The sequence below is a fragment of the Panthera leo genome, chromosome E1, assembly GCF_018350215.1.
Source record: "Panthera leo isolate Ple1 chromosome E1, P.leo_Ple1_pat1.1, whole genome shotgun sequence".
NCBI classification, from domain to species: domain Eukaryota; kingdom Metazoa; phylum Chordata; class Mammalia; order Carnivora; family Felidae; genus Panthera; species Panthera leo.
The window spans coordinates 59,435,084-59,457,677 of record NC_056692.1 but is presented as its reverse complement, the minus strand read 5'-3'; the positions used below and the strand labels follow the sequence as shown (position 1 = coordinate 59,457,677).

Below are 22,594 nucleotides of genomic sequence, written 5' to 3'. Positions count from 1 at the left end.
CCGTGCATCCGTGTCTTGGCTCCTGGCCTGTCGTCCCCACCGCGGGCATCCGAGCATCCTCTGGGCACAGCCTCTCAGGTCAGCCCAGCCACTCTCGAGACCTTCTTTTGGGTCTTACTGTGGCTGGACTCCCCGAGTGGCTGCCTTCAGGTGAGCTCGTTACTCTGGTCCCTGCTTTGCTACACTCTCAGCTCTTTGAGGACAAAACCCTGATTATTACTCTCTATGGTCCCGGAATGTTGCGCAGCCTGGTTCCCATCAGAGGGCCACTAAGCGTTTGCCGAGCAAATAAAAAAGCCGACGTGTACGTGGAGAAGCATTATGCAATCCGGGATGTTAATCACACCCGCTAACCGCTTCCAGTGTGGACGAGTCGGTCTAGAGGCCCGTGGAAGCAGGAGGGATGGGCTTTCCTGGGTCCAGAGCTGGGAGCCGCAGGGCCAGGATGGCGAGGCCCGGCCTCTCCCTGCCGTGCACTGTGGGCTTCTACCCAGAGCCCGGACCCGGGTCGCCGCCAGGCGCAGCCTCACGGTCCCGGGTGGGAAAGGCGACTCGGCTGGCGGCCCCGGACCGTACCACAACCCAGCCTTGACTCCAGGCTCCGCACACCAGAACTGTGGTCGCCCTTTTCGTAAGACATGTAAGAGTCGGGTCCTGCTGGGCTGCGCTCGCGCGCTGACCCGCACCCCGTCGTCCTCGTCCTCGCTCTCCTCGCGGGCTGACCCACACCCCCGTCCTCGTCCTCGCTCTGATCAGTGCCGCAGAGCCGGTGAGCAATTCAGCCCAGCCTGACAATGAATCACAGGGCCTGAGTCATCACCCAAAAAGACGGCCTGTCTTGATTGCCCTCAGCAGCAGGCTGACGCTTCAGCTCCTCTCACCAGGAAGTCCCCTGCAGCCTGAGTCACTGCGCCCATTCATGCTACAATGGGCCCGACGACCTGACAGCGGTGGTGACAACCTCCTGCTTCCTCCCTTGGCTTCTCATTTCACTCCTGGAAATCCAGAGGCATCTGGAAACGACGGTCTCCCTCCTGCCAGGGACAGACACGCTCAGCAGCAACCTGGCCTTTTACCAAAGTGCGAGTCTGGCCGGGCCTGGCCTCTTCCCGGGCAGGTGTGGGAAGGGGCAGCCCCCGGCTCCTGCGACATACTCTCCGGGTCCACAGTTCTCCAGGGGGCCCCGCGGGGGTGGATCCGAATCACCTCCGGGGCGAAACCCACTCCGGGGGCCTCTGAAACGCAGCCGCCTCACGTAACTGGGATGACGGCTACGAAGGGACGCGTGGCAGCTGTAGTTTACCAAACGACACGAACGGCACCTCACGTCCACCGAAACGGCACATCCTCGCGGACGACGGCTTCGTGAGACATGCAGACTTGTGCTCCCCGACACTAAGAGTTAGTTTATTTTCTGCACTTTATAACCCATAGTCTGGAAATTAAATGGACCATCAAAGCAATTTAATTATTGATGTCAAAATGAGCAGGCGGGAAGGGTAACATTCATCAAGCGCCTACGGCAAGCCGGACAGGGGCCCGGGGCTCTCCTGGGGACTCCGGCCTGGCTGTGGCCCCCCCAGCTCCTTCACTGCCCTCTGCCCGAGCACCTGCCGGGGCCGGGCGGTGGGGCAGGAAGGCTGGCCGGGAAGGGAACTGAGGGAATACACAAAACCCTGGGAATGCAAACACGAAAGAAAACAGCTCCAACACCAAACCTTACAAAATAAGGCTAATCCAGCGACAAGGGTGAGAGATGAAAAGAACAATATTCAGATTTTAAAAAAACAATGAAGGATAGTAAAGGAACCGTGTTCGACCTCAGACATAAAGCCGGCCACGTAACAAAAATCCCAGAGCACCATGGTGACCTCCTTGTAGAGAGAAAATGGCAGAAGCGGGGTTTGGGACGGGGGGGGGGGGGGCACGTGGAGACACCCGGAAACACACCTCAGCCAGGCGGTCAAGGTCCCGTCCGCGGTGACGCATCATGTTGATGGCACGGACCCCTGATGTGAGGTGATGAGAAGGGCCCTCTGCCTCTGCGGTCTTCCTCCCTGAGCCCATCACCCGACATCAGACACACCCCAACGGAGGGACGGCCCCAGCACCCCCAGAACCGCCGGGCCACCCGAAACCAGGGACGACGTGAGAGACGGCTCAGCCCGGAGACGCCTGGGGAGACGTGACGAATGGAGTGGAAAGGGGACGACAGGAAAACCAAGGACACTCGAACGGAGTGCGGACTTTGGCTAGTGGCAGTGTCATTCCTTAAGATGTTAACAATGGGGGAAAGTGGGTGTGGGGCCCACGGGAACTTTATTTCCTGTTCTAGGTTTTCTGTAAATGTAACCTGTCCTAAAAAGTGATTTATTAACATAAAACCTGTAGGAACAAGGCAGTCAGAGACAGAGAGGTACACAAGCTGCCAGCACAGGAGTAATGTCTGCCCCAGGGCCTGAGCGGGCCAGCCCCTCGCAGGGGCCGGGCCACCGGGACGGCAGGCTCTGGACTGAGAAGTCTCCGGCCCTCCTGGGCACACTTGGGTCTGGGGGACCCGAGTCCTCACAGGATGGGAGAGGAGACTATACCCACTCATTTTCTCCACTGAGCTTTTCTGTGCGAGCCTGGAGGGGGCGGTAGGACGGGTGCAGGTGCAGGAAGAGAAGCTGGTGACATCAGAGCCAGTGGGGGGGGGGGGGGGCGGTGATGGGATTATTCTGTAGGGAAATCAGCACATGTTCTGGGACCGGGGAGGGGAGCCAGCATAGGTGTGAGGGCACAGAAATAAAATTCATCCGCTTTTACTCACAGAGTATGTTCTTTCTGGTCCCACAACTGCCTCACACACGGCGAAGCTCTGTGTATCCCACATTTGGATTGACTTCATGAATGCGACACAGAGCGTTTTTCCAAATTCGCACACAGCGTGCCCTCGGTGCCCTGGTGGCACTATGATAAACCTTTACTGAGTGGAACTTGGGAAAGTCTGCCTGAACTGCATCTTCACGGTGCCTCCGGATAAACCCCAGACAACCGCAACCCGGCTTGCAGGGCTCTTTGCCCGTCTCCCCTCCCTCAGTCTGGTTAATTAGCAGAAAGAAAAAGGATAATGAGGGGTCTGAGGGTCACCAGCCAGCACCACCCTCCCGGAGCACGGCCCTCGGAGACTGCAGGTTTGGCCACGTTTCGTACGCTTTCTCATCCTCCTGTGACACTGCTCTTGACCTGTGACCCCATCACACGACCTCAAGGACAATTTAAATATTCTGCACCGTGTGCGCTCCCCCTCTCGCTTCCCCTGTGCTTGTCTGCACTTTTTCAAAGTTACAGATGGCGTGAGGCTTTGCCTGGAAACTTTCCTGAGAAAAAGGACGTTCTCTTACATAACCACAAACCACTGTCACTCAAGACATTCAGCATCGATGCCACGCTATTATCCAATATCTCGTCTCCATTCAAATTTCTCTCAATGGTCAAACAACGTCTCTTACAGCTTTTGGTTGTGGGTCCAGGATCTAGACCGGCACTTACTGGTCACACATTACGAGACTTTGTCTAGAACAACTTCCCCACATTTTGTTGTCTTTGTCGAATTGAAAATCTAGAAGGGACGGTACAGTTGTGCGTAGACTGTTCTGCAATTTGAAATTTAAAAAATAATTTTTTTAACATTTATTTATTTTTGAGAGACAGAGTGCAAGTGGGGGAGAGGCAGAGAGAGAAAGAGACACAGAATCCGAAGCAGGCTCCAGGCTCCGAGCTGTCAGCACAGAGCCTGATGTGGGGCTCGAACTCACAAACCGGGAGACCATGACCTGAGCTGAAGTCGGACGCTTAACGGACTGAGCCACCCAGACGCCCCTGTTTTATTTATTTTTGAGAGAGAAAGAGGGAGAGAGAGCAAGCAGGGGAGAGGCAGAGAGAGGGGAAGGGAGACACAGAATCCAAAGCAGGCTCCAGGTTCTGAGCTGTCAGCACAGAGCCCGACGCGGGGCTTGGACCCGTGAACCATGAGATCGTGACCTGAGCCAAAGTTGGACACTGAACCGACTGAGCCACCCAGGTGCCCCCACCATTTGAAATTCTTAACAGCTCTGAGGTTGAAGCGATATACAAAAAAGCGCACATCTAAAAATACAGATTTCAGTAATTTTGGACATACGTACACACCCATGAAGCCATGCCCACAATCAAGGTAAGCAACCTCTGCCCTCAAAACTTTCCTTGTGCCCCTTCCGAACCGCCCCCCCCGCCCCCCGCCAACCGGCAGCCATCTGTTCTCTGTGAGTACGGTTTACATTTTCTAGAATTTTATATAAATGGAATTACATAGTGAACACCCTTCTTTTACTGGCTTCTTTCCCTCAGCTATTTTGGGGCCAGTATATCCTTTTTTATCGCCTAGCAGTACTGCCCCGTGTGGATAAATCGCTGTTTGCTTATTCACGCCCGTTGATGGTCTTTTGGGCTACTTCTGTTGTTTGGCTATTACAAATAAAGCCACCATAAACATCGCGTATAACTTCCGAACAGACGTGTGCCTTCGGGTGGGTGTGCCATGTGCGTTTCTCCAAATCCGCGCCCGGGCTGGACAGTGTTTGGATTTTGGACATTCTAGCAGCCGCGTGCCGGTGTCGGGCTGGTTTCATTTGTGTTCTCCAGGGACAAAAGGCAAGTGGCAACTTTTCGGGTGCTCTTCTGTCAGCATACTACTTCCTTCGTGAAGTGACTATTCAAACCCTTTGCCCGTTTTTTGGTTTGTGTGTCTGTTTTCATGTTGAGCTTTGAGAGTTCCCTATGTGATCTAAGAGTTTGTATTAGGTAAATGATGTGCAAATACGTCCCCATTTTGGGTGAACTTTTTAATGCGGTATGAGGTGCAGACTCATTTGTTTGCATCTGGATGTCCAATTGTCCCAAAGCCACATGGCGAAAAGACACTCCTTTCTGGGGGGGCTGAACGATTTGCATCTTTGTTGCAAATCAGTTGACCACATACATGTGGGGGCAGCTCCTGACTTCTCATTTGGTTCCACTACCCGTTTTCATGCCACTTTCAGTGCTGACTGTTAAAGATACAGGTAAGTCTTGACACTAGGTAGTATTAACCCCTTAACGTTGTTCTTTTTTTTAAAAAAGAAAGTTGTTTTGTTTACTCTTAGGCCCTTTGCATTTTCATATATGGATTTGTAGTCAGGGCCCATGATGATGGGATCTCTCCACTTATCTAGATTTTCTGTAATTTCTCTTGCCAATGGATTGTAGTTTCAAGTACAGAAGTCTTGCACATGTGTTGCTGAATTCGTCCCTAAGTATTTTATATTTTTGATACTGTTGTAAATGTTTTTTACTTTGATTTCAACTTCCCATGGTTGATCAACAGTATATACAAACCAAAGAGATTGTTTTGTGTTGACCTTATAACCTACAACCTTACTGAGTTCACTCAGTGGTAGTCGTTGTGGGTTTGTTTGTTTTTTTTAATAGATTCAATTAGCTTTTCTACAAAGAGAATCATGTTGATTGAAAACGGAGACAGTTAAACGCTTTCCTTTCCGACCTGGATGCCTTTATTTTTCTTGTACTCCCCAGGGCTTCGAGTACAGCACTGGAGAGAAATGATGAGGGCAGACACCCCTGTCTTGTTTCTCATCCTAGTGTTGAGACTTTTCACCATTAAGTGTGATGTTGGCCGTAACAGTTTTTGTAGATGCTGTTCATCATGCGGAGGAAGTTCCCTCCTTCTGTGACTGGTTTGCCAAGAGCTTTTTTTTGGTTTTTTTTGAAGTCTGAAATAGATTTTAGATTTGGTCGAATGCTTTCTTTGTGTCCACTGAGAATGATAATACGGTTTTTGTGACTGTTAATATGGTAAACTACGTGATTTTTTTTTTTTTAACGTTTTTATTTATTTTTGAGACAGAGAGAGACAGAGCATGAATGGGGGAGGGGCAGAGAGAGAGGGAGACACAGAATCGGAAGCAGGCTCCACGCTCTGAGCCATCAGCCCAGAGCCCAACGCGGGGCTCGAACCCACGGACCGTGAGATCGTGACCTGAGCTGAAGTCGGACGCTTAACTGACTGAGCCACCCAGGCGCCCCTACGTGATTTTTTTTTTTTAATCATTAAACAATCTTGCATTCCTGAAATAAATTCCACTAGGTCATGAGTTTTTAGCCTTTTTATATGCCGCTGAATTTGATTTACTGAAGCTTTTTAAATTAAATTTTAATTTTTTAAATATTTTAAGTTTATTCAGTTTGAGAGAGAAAGTGAGTGAGCATGCACGCATGTGAGCGGGGAAGGGGGGAGGGGCAGAGAGAAAGAGAGAGAGGGAGAGAGAGGGAGAGAGAAAGAGAAAGAGAGAGAGTCCCAAGACCGGTCCCAAGACCGATGTGGGCTCGGTCTCACAAACCGTGGGATCATGACCTGAGTCGATACCAAGAGTCGGACGCTCAGCTGCCCGAGCCCCTCAGGTGCCCCTGATTTACTAAAGTCTTATTTGGAGCGTTTGATCTTCACAAAGGACGCCGGTCTGTGATGTGTGGTCTGGATCCGGCACCGGGCACTTCCTGCCGGCAGTGGAATGACACGGCCGAGCGCTTGTTTGTACCCATTCCCTCAGTGACGCTTGCTAGAACTCGCCGGTGAAGCCGCTGGACCTGGAGTTTTCTTTGCAGGAACGTTTCAAAACACAAATCCAATTTCTTAACAGACACGGTACTATTCTGACTCACTTCTCAAGTGAGAAACTCGTGTCATTCCAGGAATGTGTCTTTTTCATCAAACTTACCGAGTGTTCTGGCATGGAGTTGTTCATACTATTCACGTATTATTCCCTTAATGTTTCTAGAACCTTCCGCGATGCCACCTCTCATTCCTGATTTGGGAATGGGCGTCTGCTTTTCTTTCTGCCACTCTGGGAACAGTATAGAGGTTCCTCAAAAACCTAAAAATAGAACCGCCCTACGATGCAGCAATAACACTAATGGGTGTCTAACCAGAGGAAATGAGATCAGTATCTGGGTAGCTGTTTACTCATTGATCTGCTCTAAGAACCAGCTTCTGCTTGAACAGATTTTCTTTATTGCTTTTCTGTTTTCTTTTGCATTGATTTCCACTGTGATCTTTATTTCCTTTCTCCTACTTCCTTCGGGTTTAATCTGCTTTTCTTTCACTGATATCTTAGGGCTGAAGCTGAGGTCAGTGATTTAAAACCTCCCGTTTCCCGACGGATGCCCTGTAGTGGTGCCAATTTCCCTCTCAGCGCTGCCGAGCTGTGCCCCCACTTGTCCTCGTGTGCTGGGTTTTCGCTGGCATTCAGTTCAAGGTATTTTTTACTTCCCCTCAGACCTTTTTGAAAAATATCATTAAACAAGTTTTATTTCACTGACTTTACATTTTCATATAAATGATATAATTATAATAAACTTTATCAGTAAAAGTTGTATGTTGTGGTATAAATCATACATATTTTTTCTAGCTTTACTGAGCCGTAACCGACAAACGGAAATACATACAATTTTCGTGTATTCGGCGTAAGGGTTTGATGCACACATCCGCCGTGAAATGATCGCACAATCAGGTTAACGGACGCATCCACGAGCTCACGGTTATTTTGTTTGGTGTGATGAGAACACTGGAGGTGTACCACGTCAGCAGCTTTTGAGTGCACATATGGAACTGTCACTGCGGTCATGGGGCCGCACGTCACAGCCCGGCTCCGCGTAGAACCGGAGGTGTGTGCTTTTCTACACGCACCTCCCCGTGTCCGCCACTGGCAGCCCCCCCCAACCACCGTCTCTCTCTCTCTGTCTCTCTCTCTCTCTCTCTCTCTCTGGTTCTGGAAGTTCGACTTTTTTAGATTCCCCAAGTGGATGGGATCAGGTGGTATCTGTCCTTCTCCGTGTGGCTTATCTCACTTCGCACAGTGCCCTCCAGGTTCAACCATCTCGTCACAGACAGCAGGATTTTCTTCTTTTCTCCAGTGTGTGTGTGTGTGTGCGTGTGTGTGTGCGACCCTTCCGTATCCGTTCATCTGCTCAGGGTCGTCTCCGTGCTTGGCTGTGAAGAACGCCGCGGTGAACACGGGGCTGCGGTGTCTCCGCGGGGCCGGGTTGCATTCCCTCTGGTGCTCCGCCCACTGGTGGGAACGGACAGAGGTTCCATTTTGAATTTCCTGAGGACCCTCCACGCTGCTCTCCCCAGTGGCCGCACCAGTTTACGCTCCCACCGACAGTGCCCGTTTTGTTCTGTTCTCTCCACGGCCTCGCCTATGCGCGGCAACTCCGGGTTTTTGAGGACAGCCAACCTGACGGGCGTCAGGTGACGTCTCAGTGTGGTTTCTATCGCGTTTCCTCGTGATGAGTGATGCGGAGCGTCTTTCCGCGGACCTGCTGGTCCTCTGTGTGTCTTCTTTGGAAAAAGGTCTACTCAGGTCCTCTGTCCATTGTTTAACGGGATCGTCTGGGTCTTTGCTATGAAGTTATATGAGTCCTTGTATATGTTGGGTATTAACCCCTTGTCAGCTAGACAGCTCGAAAATACCGTCTCCAGTTCCACAGGCTGCCTCTTCAGCTCTTTAGTCTGATGTACTCCCATCTGTGTATTTTACGTATAAATATTTAAAACTACACATATCATCTTATATAAATATTTATGTCACGTATATACCATTTATATGTTTTAAATATTTCACGCATCTTATACTTACATTACTTGTTAAAATTTCATCTTATAATTTAAACATTTGAACACTTACTTATTTAAAAGCGTGCTTCGTCTGCCCGTGTTTGGAAGTCTTCCTATCATCCAGGGCTGCGCCGCGGCCCGCGGTGCCGTGTGCTCCCGGCACGTGGACAGGAGGGGTGTTCCGCACGGATTTCCCTTCTCCTCGCCGTGCCGTCTTCTCCAGGAGCCCCGGCTTCCCCGGGTACGGTGGTGGACCCTCCGCCTCTCCTGGCAGCTCCAGAGGAGCTCCCGGGCTCCTCTCGCGCAAGTCCTTTCCCCCCAGAGACACCGGCTGCCCGGAAACACGGGCGTTTCCGCGCTGCTGCTAACGCGGGCGTCCGGCCTCCTTCGCTTGACGGTCGCGCCGAGTACCTCCCACCTCCAGGCTGGTCGTGTCCTTGCACCGGAGGCGCATTTCCCACGAGCAGCACACGGTCTGCTCTCGCTTCCTAGATCCATCCGGCCACCTCTGCCTTCCAGCCGGGCCGTCGGACCGCTTACACGGTCACCACCGACACGGTTACGCCCAAATCCACGCGCCTGCGATCTTCTGTAGGTGCCATCTAGTCCTCGTCCCCCTCTCCTTACCTTCTTTTCTGCGTGACCCTTGTACACATTCACGGCCTCAGGGGACCTCTTCTGCTGGCGAGGGGGCTCTCCCTGCAAAAGCATGGCAGTGATGGCCTCGAGGTGCGCGGGCTGCCTCTTCCTCGCGGTCCACCTCCAGGCGGTAGCACATCGCATGAAGCGCGAGAAGCTGACCGGAGCCTTTCTTCAATTTCTGCCCCACCCCCACGTCCCTGCTGTGACCGCACGCGTCGCTGGTGTGCACGCCACCAACCCCCAGCGCACGGCGACTACTGTCTGGTCCGGCAGATGACCTTTGACAGATTCAAGGTGCAGGAAGTCAGGCTTACTCGTGGGGCTCCCGTGCCTGCGTGTGCACCGCGCGCCTTTCTGCCTGGGGACCCTCGCTAATGCTCCTCGTGGTGTGGGTCCGCCGGGCTGCCACCCTCTGGTGTCGAGTGTCTTACGAAGTCCTCACTCTGCCGCCACCTGTAGAGAGCCTCCCGCTGCGCACAGAAGGCTAGGCCGGCGGCTTTTCTTCGGGGTCGTTAGGGCGCCAGCCCGCCGTCCCCCTGCTGGTGCGGCCCCCGGCTGGCAGCCCGCTGTCTTCCTTCTCCTTGCCCCTCTGTTCCCTTTTATCGGCTGCTTCTGGTTCTCATATTGATCACGTTTTTAAGCAATTAGGTTAGGACTCGGGTGGTTTTCACGTTCCCTGCGCGTGGGGTTCCTGGAGCTTCCCGGGCCTGTGGGCTTGTAGTTTTCGTCAAATTGGAAAATTTGGACATTTCTGAGCCCGTTTCTTGGGAGGTTTTTCCCGCTGGCCCGTCAGCATCTCCGAGTACACACGTCAGGCCACCTGCAGGTGACCCACGACTCAGAGATGCTCCTTCGGTTTGTAAGAGCCTGGCTGTGCTCCCTGTGCCCGTGTGCACAGACCGCGCTGCCGAAGCTCTTCTGCGGCGGGCAGCCGGCGGTCGGGCTGTCGATCCTGCCCGGCACGTTTCTCACGGCCCGCTGCGGCTTCCCTCTCCGCGAGGCCCAGCCGGCCCTCTGAGGGCTTCGAGTTCCAGTGGAGCTTTTTATGCGGAGCAGGTTTCTGGCAACGGTTTCCACGTCCTTCTCGGCTAGTTCTCACACCTGCGAGGGGTCAGGTGGGTGTCGGCGGGTCTTTCTCCTCGTCGTGGATCACGGATCCCCGCTTCTTCACGCTCCCGGTCGTTTCGCTCAGTAGTGGAGGCGGGTGCAGACCCACACGGTGCACAGGTGATCTGGGGAGAGACCCTCCCGGGACCGGTTCCGCGGGGACAACGGGAAAGGCTCTCCTGTGCCACCTGTCCCCGCAGCGTGTGCCGCCCCTCGGTCACTTGGCACCGGACCGTCGGCCCTGCTCCTCCTCCCAGACGCGGCTGAAGCGCTTCTGGCCTCCCCCCACCTGCCCCCCTCCCCACCCCCCCCACCCCGTGATGGCCCATGGTGTGTGCTCAGCACATTCCTGTGGCCTAAGAAGAGGCCCTGAACTTGCCCCTCAGCTGGGGTCCGCCCTGCGTGGGCCACCCCCCCCTCCGCCCTCAGGAAGTGCCCTGTGTTCACGCAGACGTTCATCCTAGCGTGGCCATCCCTGACCCTCCCAGTGGCCACTCAACGACCCGGTGAGCTCTGCCACAGCCCGAGAGCCCGTGGAGGCCGGCGGGGACCCAGTGTGACTTCTGGCCAGATGCAAACGAGGGAAGGGAACCACCAACCCCGCCCCCCCCCACCAAAGCACACGTAACTGTCATCTCCGGGAAGCCATCCGAGTGATCATGAAAAGGAAGGTGGAGGTGAACGGCACTCAGACTCAGCTGGAAATATTTCAAAAGGTCTCTCAGTAGGATGACGGCCTTTGAATAAACAGGTGCCACGGGCTGCTTAAGAACGAGTTCACGGAAAGGTCCCTGGCGCCCGCGGGCAGGTACAGTGGCACTGAAGGCCCGGACACTTCCAGCTGGCTGCAGCGTCATTAAACGTGTAAGTCCTTCAGCGCGGGCCCTGAGACTCCCTCGAGCAGGGGGCGGGGGAGCTGTAGCAGGTGTGCTCACGGTGGGCGCCCGCATCCAGCACATGCAGGAGACACGCAGGCCCCCCGAGACAGATGTGCCGGGAGGCGGTCTTTGGCGTGCAGAAGTACGATGACCACCCAGATCCCGCGAGAACGCAGTGGCGAGGTGCAGGCACAAGGGCCGTCCTTTTGACACACACAGCAAAGACTGAAGCAGAAACAGACACTCCCAGGACTAAACGCACACACAGTCTGGTTCTAGGCACTGACAGGTAGCAGAGGTTCCGCGGGGACGAGAGCGCTGGTGGCCCACCGGCAGGGAGGTGGGCCTAGGGGCGCCCTCTTCTGTCCCTCTCCTGCCACGGGCTGCTGCGGTCTGAGCTGGGCGCCCTACGCACCCAGGAACCTCGACACGTGCTCTGCTCGGCCCAGGACCGGGTAACGGGATCAGTACATTTTCAGATGTGCCGTTGAGAAAACGGAGACATTGAAGGACAAGGGAAGTTTCAGAACGACTTCCCTGGAAGAGCCCTTCTGTCCTCCTGTTCCCAGAGCACGGCTCTTTGGTGAGACGTGAGGGGCAAAAGAGAACTGACCGAAAGGTATGTTCCTTGCCCACAACACCAGGCTTTCCGATCGGCCAGAGAGGGTTTCTGTGTACGGGACACCAGCCGGACAGACGCGAGACTTACACTGTGATTCCTTTCATTCTAAAAGTTCCAGGTCACGGCTGTCATCTTCGTACCGCGCCGCTGGAAGCACAGAGGGGCGGGGGATGGGAAATGAAAGCGGCTCGCTGGAGAAAATGAGGGAGGCAGGGCCCAAATTCAGATTTTTAACTCTTTAGTCTAGCAAAGTTTTGGCCAATCTTCCAGAGAAGTCATTGCTCGTCTGAAGTTAGTTCCACAGATAGGAAGGTAAATATTTTGTCAAAACCTCTAACGTTCTAGTCATCATCACGGAGCAGACAAGCAACGGAACATTCTGTGGGTACAGCTATGCGCAGGGCACTGGGCCCAAGGAGGGTCAAGGCTGACCTGAGGTCAAGGTTAGCCTTGGGTGCGGCGAGCAGGAGGGAGGCTGTTTCCAGCACCGAGAGGACCATGGGGACCAGGAACACTGAGGTGAGTGGACCCTGCGTCTGGTCGACAATGTTCTTTCTGGTCGGTACCAGGGGACCAGGGAAAGGACTGAGGCCGACAGATGGGGACTGAGCCACCTCCCGGGACTTGTCTGCAGCCGCTATGAGCGGCTGTGCAGAAAGGCCAGGAGAACCTCCCAGGCAACGGTCAGAACTGCAAGGCTCAGCAAGGCCGCTACGCAGGCGAGCAAACAAAATCAGTAACCACGGAGCACAACGTCATCCAAGACAGCGTCGCCCAGATGCACCTGTGCTGTCACGTGTTCCTGGGAACGCCCGTGACACCCGCGTCCTCCGGCAGCCATCACCCCTGGCTCGGGCCCCACGGCACAGCTCCGGCGGCCTCAAGGTGTGCGGGTAGCCTCGGTGCCCAGGTGAGGGAGGACTGGGTCCGGCAGCAGCCTGGAGCTGCAGGGGCTCGTTCACAGGACGGCGGAGGGTGTGGGGAGCAGGGAGCAGCATGCAGGGCGGAGGCGAGCCGGGGGAGGTCTGTTGGAACGCGGAGGCAGCGGTGGGGCCCCGGCCACCTACCAGGTGCGGCTGGGGAGGGGGCAGGCCGGTTGAGGCTCTGGTGCCCGGCAGGAGGGGCGACAAGGGAGAAGCCCACTCCCCTCCCCGCCCACCAAACCCCTCAAGCAAGCGACCACGTGATCACCGCGCTTCCTCCCCTCTCCACATCTACGGTTCTTCTGAAGCTGAGTGCCGTGCACGGGGGCCTCTTCTGGGGGGTGCCCGCTCCCGGCCGGCGCTCACCCCCACTCTGGAACCCCTCTGTGTCCCGTGAGTCATGCCTCCCACCTCGTCAATCCTGCTTTGCCTTCCTTCCGTGGCTCTTCCTCCTCCACACCCCCAGCCCCGGGGCTCACCGCACCCCTCAGGCACAGGTCCTCCCCACCTGGGGTCTCCCCGACCATCACCCCATCACACCCACTCTCCCAGCCCCTCCTCAGCTAACCTACAACCTCTACGTCGAGGCCACGAGTTAAAAACCACAGCTTGGATCTTGTCCCATTGCGGACTCTTTACCGGTTCCTCTTGGCTGAAGAGTGGGGTGCCCTCCACTTAGAGGGGGCCCCGCGTACGCCTCCAGCCCCTCTAGGCCCTCACCTTCACGGCACAGCCCCTCAGACACGGGGCTTCCCCCCTGCAGCGGGGGGCTCTGATCCGCTGGACGCGAGCCTGTCTCCAGTCTCCAGCACAGCCCCCAGGGTGGGGCTCCATGGAGTGGATGTGAGTCTGGGGCCCCAGAGGCCTGAGGACAGGGAGGGGCAGAGACTGGAGAGCAGAGCTGGAGGAGATGGTCCCCAAGGTCCCCAAGGTCAGGGTGGGGAGGAAAAAGCACGGGTGGGACACAGCAGGTCTGGTGGGGGTCTGGGTGAGGCAGGGTAGAGTTTAAAGAAGGAAGCGGTCAGGGTCACTTCCTGCTGGAGGACTGGAGGGGGCGGGGAGGGGGCGGCCTGCGGCACGTGAGGGACACGAATGGCGTGGCTGCAGCCCAGGTGACCAGGACTGGGCCCCAAGGAGATGCACCTCCCTTATTCTGGAAAGGGGGCACCAGCCGTGCCTGGAGAGGGAGGGAGGAGCTGGCCCTGAAGGCAGAGGCTTGGGTGAAGCAGGACAAGGAACGCGGGGTCATCGCAGGGGACAGAGGACACGGCGTCACGGCGGGCAAACCAGCTGCGCTCAGCACCTCCGCAGCAGCCGCCGCCCGGGCCGGCCGACGCACGGAGCCCGCCTCGCGCCTGCGGGGACGACGCGGACTACTCACACTGTCCACGGCCAGGATCTTGGCCCAGATGAAAACCAGGAGGGGCCGCAGCTCTCGGGCTGAGCTCTGCAGCAGCTTCAGCACGTAGGGGAAGATGCCCACAGACAAGGCCTGGGGGAGAGAAGAGAGAGTGAGCGCCAGCACCGGCTCCCGGGCAGCCGAGCGGCGCCGGGGGCAGACGGCGCGGCTCGGGACGCGGTGTGCGCAGCCTTCGGCGCGGTGGGAATGCCGTGGGGGTGGACGCGCCTCACGCAGAGCAAGCGGCTTCCTCCGGCCTCCTCACCCCCGCGCTCCCAGATGCCGCGGGACTTCTCCGGTCCTGCCGCGTCCAGAGACCAGGGCTCGCCTCACGAGGGACGGGTGGCTTCCCGTCTGGAACCCGCCGTTCCCACCCTCGGAGGGCCTTGTCTACTCTCGGCAGCAAAGCGCAAGGCCCCTTAATAGTGGTTCTCGTGCTTCGAACCACAAGGCGTCTGCCGCCTCGGGATGGGCCAGTCTGCTGGTTAAGACGGGGAGCAGCCGCGGGGGCTCCTGTGCCCAGATCCGGATGGGGCATCATCCCAGGGGGTCGTCTCTGCTCTCGGCAGGGCAGCGACAGAGAAGCAGGCTATCTCGGCACAAAGGACACCTGGGCAGAGCCCGGTTTTGTCCATCACCTCAGCGTCTCCCTCCAAGACAGACGGAGGGGGACACCCAGGACAGAGTCTGAGGGCGGGGTCTGTGTCCTTTCCTCATTAAAGGCTGTGTGTACCACAAATTAGATAATTTCTAATTATCATGAATATTGCTTTTTCAGACTGTAATTCTAAACTGTTGTTTGCACACAGAACCAAGAAGGTCCATGTTTGCAGCTGGTGACAGGTCTCCTGAACCTCCTCTAATTGGCAGGTCCGCTAACGATACCCCCCTTCCTTCTGATGTAGTTGTTGAAAAACAAGTCGCTTTTTGATCTGATTTTTGTCAGTGTTTTCTGTTTTCAATGGCCGTTTCTACTCTTCTGCAGAATGAGAAATCAGAAAAGGGTTTCCAGATTGTGCTGGGCACCGGAGCGTGAAGTCGGTGGATGGGTGTGTGCGGGCACTCCGTGGGCTCAGGGGCACCTGCAGGGGCGAGCCACTCCCGAACGGGGGCGGGCCGGCCACACTTTCTGTCTGCAAAGGCGAAGCCTCGTGGCAGATGGGAGGAGAGGGCAGAGCAAAACCAAACCGCCAGAGGCTGTAGTGACGGAGGCCGCGAGGCAGCACGTGCACCTCTAGGGCCCCTCGGGCTGACCGCCCCCCCTCCCCTGCCCCCAATCACTCCCAGCTTGTGAGACAGTCCTCGGTCGCACCACGGAGTCTCCGGGGCTCCACCCTCCCCTGGCTCAGTGCGGGAAGCACGCACCAGGCTCACCGCCCAGGGGCCCAGGTCCAAGAAGCGCCCCAGCAAATCCAGGGCTCTCAGCCGGTGCACCTGACTCAACAGCACCTGAGAAAGGAAGAAGGAGAGGGCGTCACCGTGGAGCCGTGCGATTCTGGACGCGGGGGTGCACGCACACCTGCCCCCGGCTGCATTCGTTCATTTACCTACAGCAGGTGCTCCTTTCTCTGCATAAAATATGGGCCCTGCAGAAACTATTAGAACAAATACTTTTCAATTGCAGGTAAAAAGGCACCGAGGACACTGTGGTATATAAACCTCCAGACAGCGTTCCTTTAATTACTCTAAACTAGGTAATCTATTATTGCGTTTCTCACCTCTTCTGTAAACTAAATAAAATACTGTGGCTTTGACTCCCCATCGCTGGGCACGTCTGGCCGTATCATTCCCGGTGCCCGGTTCATTTAAACAACTTCCCCGCCGCAACCTTTTTAAACTATTATCAGGTTTTTGCTATTACAAACGATGCTACGATGAATATCCCAACAGGCACATTTCCGCCTATTCACATGGTTTTTCCTGAGGATAAATCCGAGGGTAGGAGCAGCACAAGTTTACTACCGAATTACCCGCCAGTGAACTACCCTGCACTTCCTACAGTCCACGCATGGGTGCTCCCCTCTGTGGGTGCCCCCCACCGCCCCGTGGTCCCTCCCCGCCGTGGGTGCTCCCTCCCTCCCGTGGGCCTTTGCTGATCACAGTGCACAGGACGAGGGTTTGCTGCTGTGTTCTCTGGTTATGGGACCTTGGGCCAATCGCTTCACTTCCCTGACCCTTAATTTCTTAGTTTATAAAAAAGGAGAAACACAAAACCGAATCCCAAAGGTTTAATTAAACAACAAATTAAGAACTCCGGGACAACAGCAGCCCACGACCCACTATTATTTACCAATATGAGAGACAAAAATAAAATATCCTTTTAATCTGAATTCATTACAAGTGAAGTTGATTGTCTTTTTTCCACAGGTTAATCGGCTATTTCTGTAGTAAACTGGCCACGTGTGTCCTTGTTTTCCCACTCGGATGTCTGCCTTTTTGTCTCATTGACATTGAAAAGTTCTTTATACGTTAAAAAGAACAATCTTTGCCACGTGTTTTTCTCTTGTTTTCTTTGTTACATCAGAGTTTAAAATTTCTAATGGGGTCATTTGTAGTGACTTCTCCTCATGGTATTTACGCTCAAGGCCGTGGGTACGGAGCCCCCGGAAGGCACTCTTCTGTCCACTGCCACTGCCGGCCACCCAGCGCGTGTTCGTGGGCGCTTGCTGCGTGCGGATGCTGCGCTGGGGCGCGACTGGGGGCAGCGGGAGCCTCCCCCCCCCCACCATCAGTCGCTGCAGAGACAGGCAGACGGCCACGTTGTCACAATCCGCGGTGACGGCAGGCAGTGCTGCGAATCATGTGCGCCTCTGCCCTCCTTGGGAGGGTCCTGAAGGTCCCCCTTCCTAGCGGGCAGCCAGGTCCCAGAGGGGAGGGGAAAGTGTGGGGCCCCCAGGTAGCAGGCAGAGGGGATGGGAAAGCTTGGGGTGTCAGAGGACGGGTCCCACAGACCAGGCTGAGGGTTTCCCCAGAGAAGCAGCAGCGAGCGTCCAATGTGGTCGCTGGGGGATAGACCGGCGGTGGACGGATGGGGGGGGGGCGGGCAGAGTGGACCTGACCCTGACTGATGGGGGGGAAGCGACCCAAGACAGCAGGGGCCGTGCCCGTGGCGGAGGAGAGGCTGGATGGAGGGGACCGGTGGTGTCGCCTGCTCCCGGAGGACAGCGGCAGGAGCCGCGAGGACACCACGCTGGGTGCAGGGTGTGGATCGTGTCAGGTCGTGGGGAGGAGGCAGAGGGGAGTGGAACGCGACGGGGGGCAGAGGTTTCGGGGGCTCCCTGTGAGGGGCAAACACGGGCTGGAGGGACAGGTAGGGAGGGGTCTGGACAGCACCAGGTCCCCAGCAGGAGCGGCGGCCCGGGGGCGGGGCGGGCGAGGAGGAGGAGCCGCGGCTGGCCCAGCCCCCGGAATGCAGCGTGCCCCCCCCCCCCCCCCCCCCCCCGCCCGCATCGGGGCCATTCCCACACCACCGTCCCCACGCACGTGTGGGCGTCTGGAGGTGTCGAGCCTCTGACGAAGAGTCGGGGCGAAGGCGTGGGACCCGATTCCACGCCGGACTTGTGGCCACCACGTGTGCCTGAAGCGGAGGTTGCAGGGCAAGGTCGGCGGGAAAGCGCGGGCCTGCCTTCCTTCCTGCGTCCTCGGCGGGAGCGGCGGAGGCAGCGACAGTCTGACACCGGCCTTGGGCGCATTTTCAAAACCCAGTGGCGCGAGGTCCGCGGAGGCACCGGGCCCGGGCCGTCCACCACGAGGCGCGTCCGGCCCGCCGACCCCACGGCGTCGGCACGCGGCGCAGGACGTCCCATCGGCGACTCGCCGGCCGCCCTCGTTGTACCGGAAACAGAGCCGCCTCAGGTGCCGGTTTCCCGCCGACCCCGGGTCCGTGAGCGCGGCCGCAGTCGGTCGGAGATCAGAGACGCCACACACAGAGACCCCGCGGCAGACGCTGCGCGCCGCTCGCGTCACAGCAAACGCGGCAAACGCGAAGGGAGCGCCGCGTTTCGGGCGGACGGTGCAGCGATCTGCAGGGGAGGCAACGGCCGCGAGGCTGGCTCCGGCTCCGCGAGCCCCGGCTGCCACCGGGTGCGTTGCTCACACGGCAGCGCCGGGCCCGGAGCCTCGTTCACAAGGACGGCCGTGGCACCACCGCTTCCCGCTGCCGCGTCCACACTGGCGGGACACGCGGCGCGGCCTCCGCAGACCGCCCCGCGAGCCTGGCGCGGGGCTCTGCGCTGTGATATTAATGTCCGATTGGAAAAGGCCAAGTGTTGGCTTTTTAAAACATGACATCGTCCTTCGGATTCCTTCCGTTGATTCATATTTAGGAAAAATGGAAGCCTAGCGGAAATGAAAGTTACTTTAAAATAAGGACTGGCTTTTGGTTGTACGCTTTTTTATTCCTATTATTCCTGCTTCAGACTGGCCCAGGATCTGTGGAAATTCCAGGGACAGATGGCGAACGGCACGAGTGACTGGGTCTTGCCCGTCAGTGGCGGCGTGCACGCCCGCATTAACACAGGGCTTGCCGCCCCGGCCACGCTTCGTCTGCCTCGTGTAGTGACGGCGCTCGGGCTCCTGGGCCGAGACTCCTGGCGGGGGCGGGGCGGCGGGCGGGCACTTCCTACAAAAACAGATAACAGATTCTGCAGCTCGGGCCTGGCGGACCTCAGTGGGTCCAGGAACCTGGCGCCCAGGAACCTGATGCCCACCGACATACCTAACATGTGTCACAGTAACACGCAGTTACTTTCCTGCCGTGGACTGAGAGCAACCCTGCACTTTCAGACCAAAAATTCTGTTTATAAATAAAACGATGCAGCGAAAGCAAACAGTTTCCCGATGAAATGCCCGGACTGCCTCGCAAGGTCTGTGGAGGTCCTAACACCGTCCTGTGACATCCCCTCTTCTCCTTCCTGCAGCTCGTGGGTTCTCCCCTCTCGGTCTGGGGCTTCCTTGCACACCGGCCGCCCGAGGGGCCACGCACAGCGACGTCTCGTCCACCGCAAGACCGTGTGCACCTCGTGGCGGCTCGGGGTTTGAGGGACTTCCTTCCGATTCCTGCTGCTTACACTTCTAAAAGGCAAGAAAAGCCCCGGGGGCTGGTCAGGGAGGGTTATTTCTAAGCTCACCCTCGCAGGACGGGCTGCAAATCAGCTGGCTTGAGAAGACATTTCATCTGACACCGAAGGTCATCCGCTAATGCCTCTGAGTCTTGAGGCACAGAAAATCCTCTCTGGCGTGTGGAGAAAGTAGCAGGGATCGGAAAAGCCACAAAGTCTGTATTAAAATTCTCTTTCCCTCAGGCAGTACTTTCTAGCTTGCTGAGGCCCCAGAGGATAACTTATGGGTGACAAGGTCCAGGCTTTGGCAAAAATACAGTTCCTTAAGATAAAGCAGCGTGAAGTTAACCAGGCTAACGAGAAAGAGGCTGACCCCGTGGGCCACGCCGAATGAAGCCAGGGCGCCTCTGCATCATGTCCCCGTCCTGTGGGCCAGGGCACCTCTGCATCGTGTCCCCGTCCTTTCTCGTTAAGTACAGGTTCACGTACTGACCCGGGCTGGGCACGGCCCAGGAGACGGCCCTCCAGGATAATGGAGAGCCTGCTGCTTGTGGCTGTTTGCAAGATTGCACAGAAAACGTCTCCCCGCTTTCCCTTCAGTTATTTTCTGTTTCTTCGGCATTATGACGCTGGCTCTGTTAGGCCCTCTTTCCCCGAGGGAGTGTGGATTGTAAATGGAACATTAGGAAAAATGTCAATAGAAGGCCATTTACAGCAGGACTGTTTGCCAGACCCGGAAGACCTGATTTCGCATGCTTGTCACCGCACCCGTGCTTTGCAAAGGATGAATTTCACTCCGCTGCACCGTCGAAAACACCGGAAGGTCGGTGGTAGGGCCACAGGCTCTGCGAGTGAACGTTCCGGCAAGCCAGGAGGAGCTACAGAGCACAGCACGTCCGCTCCGCGCCAAGGCCGTCCCCGCACGTCCTGTCCACTTACAGCCGGCCAGCGTGTGCGCTCCCTCAAGGGACGGCCCGCCGTGTTTCCTCCTTTTTACTGCTTTTCTTCAAACCCAGGACAGTCTTAAACTGATCTGGAGGCGAACAAGCTCTGCGGGCTATTCATGGTGTCGGTCACGGTACACACGGCGCCCAGACACATCCCGGGAGCGGCCGCGGCGGCCGCTGCTCTGGGGCGAGGACAGGCCGTGGCGTTTCTACCACGTCTCCAGTGCCCTCGTCCCACGTCCCCTGTGCTGTCTGAGGTCCCGCACACGGTCCCGAGCCAGGCGAAGCCTCGGTGCTGGGGCCGGCGGACGGTCCTCAAAGTCGGCTGTGTGACGGACCCAGAGGAAGCTGACCACCCCCCGCCCGCCGAAGTTGGGACGCCGGGCTCTGGGGGCGACACAGAGAAACCGTCCGCCCATTTCCCAAACGGCCCTGGGCAGCGGGAGCCGCTCGTGGGGGCTCTGTCGCGACGTGGTCAGCAGCCCGTGTAAGAAGGTGCCGGCCCTTCCGCGGGCCTGGCGTCCCTCGCACTTTGCAGGAAGGTGCCGGTGGCAGCCAGCCGGCTCTCAGGACCTGAGACCCTGAACCGGGAGGCAGCGCGCCTGTGAGCACCTGCCCCTCTCTGCCCACGGCGTCTGCCGGGCCACCGCACCCCGACCGCAGAGCCTGTGTTCCAGGTCCTAAAGTGAGTTATTAGACCTCGGTGTCTACGCTGACTAGAGGTCCACACACCTTTCCCGCAAACGCACATTAACTGACACAAAAGTTCTGGGAACATTTTCTCATCTTCCCCCCTGTGAAGAATTTTGGTAACCTGCCATCCACCTTACCCGATCACATCAGCTAAAAAAATTAGCCGAGTGAGACCCACGAAACCAAGCTTCCAACCCACTGGCGGGGCGCGGTCTTCGCGTGAGCACTGACACGGGCCACGAGAGGGCTGGCACTCGACCGCCACCACGCACGCGCCCTCCACAGAAGGGAAGGCAGGGCTTTGGGTCCGGGCTGCCTGCTGCCCAGGCAGTCCCTGCAGTCGGCAGGCGCCTGGCGAGGAGCCGCGAGGGCCGTCTGCGATGCGCTCACGGCTCCCCTCCTGTCCCCCCCGTGGCTCGGAGCTTCACATCCTTCCGAACAGAAGGGCCCGATGCCACCAGCACATGCACGGTGGCGTTCCGCGGGTGCCCGGAAGGGCGGCCGACTACGACCCAAATGAGGGGCTCGGGGAGGGTGGGGGAGAGAACTCTGGCGCCCCCAGGACGGCCTTCCCAACTGAGTGCAACGGGAGCCGGTGACTTCGAGGGTCTGATCCCCCCGGCCTCCAGGCACCCGGCCCGCGCATGGCCACGGGGGCGTCACACACACGCACGCACGCACTCTGCCCTCTGCTGGCAGCGGTCTTCCCTGGAGCCCGCTCAGCCCGTCCGGAGGGTCCAAAGACTCACCTGCAGAACAATGGGAAGTTGCTCGGGCGGGCTCCTGTTCTCCACGCCCATGGTGAGCCACACCTGGAACGCGGTCAGCTGCTCAGCAAAGAACGGACTGTGCTGTGGGACAGGCAGGGGCGTTAGTTAGGGACCTCGCCCTGACACCACGCGCCCCACGACGCGGCCCCCACGGCTGCCTGGGTCCGGCTGAGGGAGGGCAGGGCGCAGCCGGGGAGGCGGCAGGAGCGACACGGTGCAGCTGGCGGCCTGCGCGAGCAGACCGGACGAGGGCGGGAGGAGAGGGTGTCCCCGGGCTGAGCTGGGAAGACCGCAAGGAGCGTGTCTGGGGACAACGTGGGGAATCCCGCCAGGACGAGTGGAGACGCCTACAGGACGTGGAGTGGGGACATCGAGTGGGAACCGTGCTGCGCCTGCAGTTCGGGGGGCGGGGGGGGAGTCGGCGCTGGAGGTGCAAACTCAAAGGGAGGCAGGAAAGAGCAGGGCTGAGCCCGGAGGCCAAGGGCGGTGGCGCAGAAGGAGGAGGGGTGGTGGGCGGGCAGGACGCAGCCTGGTTCCCCCGAGGCCGGCCGAGCAGCGCCGGGTCCCCGGAGACCGAGGTGCAGCAGGCAGAGGCGCGGCAGAGTGCGCTCAACACAGGCGGGAATTTGGAGACTCCAGTGTGGACGGCGCTGAGAAGGGATCTGGGTGCAAAGGGGAAGGACAGGAATGGAGGGGGTGGCGGGAGGGGAGTGGAGGGAGGCCACCCGGTGCAGAACTCTGGTTTCCCCGTGTGGGGGCGAGGGTGTATCTGGAAGCGGCTGGTGCCACGCGGGCAGGGAGGCGGGCTCTCGGGTGGGGCCATGCACCGCCGGCAGCCCGGGCGGCCCTCCGGGAACG

The 22,594-nt window shown here is 57.7% G+C and overlaps 1 protein-coding gene across 1 annotated transcript in view; it reads right to left on the bottom strand.

Moving 5' to 3' along the window:
• Nucleotides 1–22,594, bottom strand: part of RPTOR (regulatory associated protein of MTOR complex 1) — a 334,863-nt gene that overhangs the window by 70,129 nt on the left and 242,140 nt on the right. Inside the window, exons 11-13 of the mRNA XM_042914527.1 lie at nt 21,716–21,817; nt 15,632–15,715; nt 14,249–14,359 (exon numbers count right to left, since the gene is read on the bottom strand). Coding sequence (XP_042770461.1) covers nt 14,249–14,359; nt 15,632–15,715; nt 21,716–21,817 — 297 coding nt within the window. The remainder of the gene's footprint in view (nt 1–14,248; nt 14,360–15,631; nt 15,716–21,715; nt 21,818–22,594) is intronic.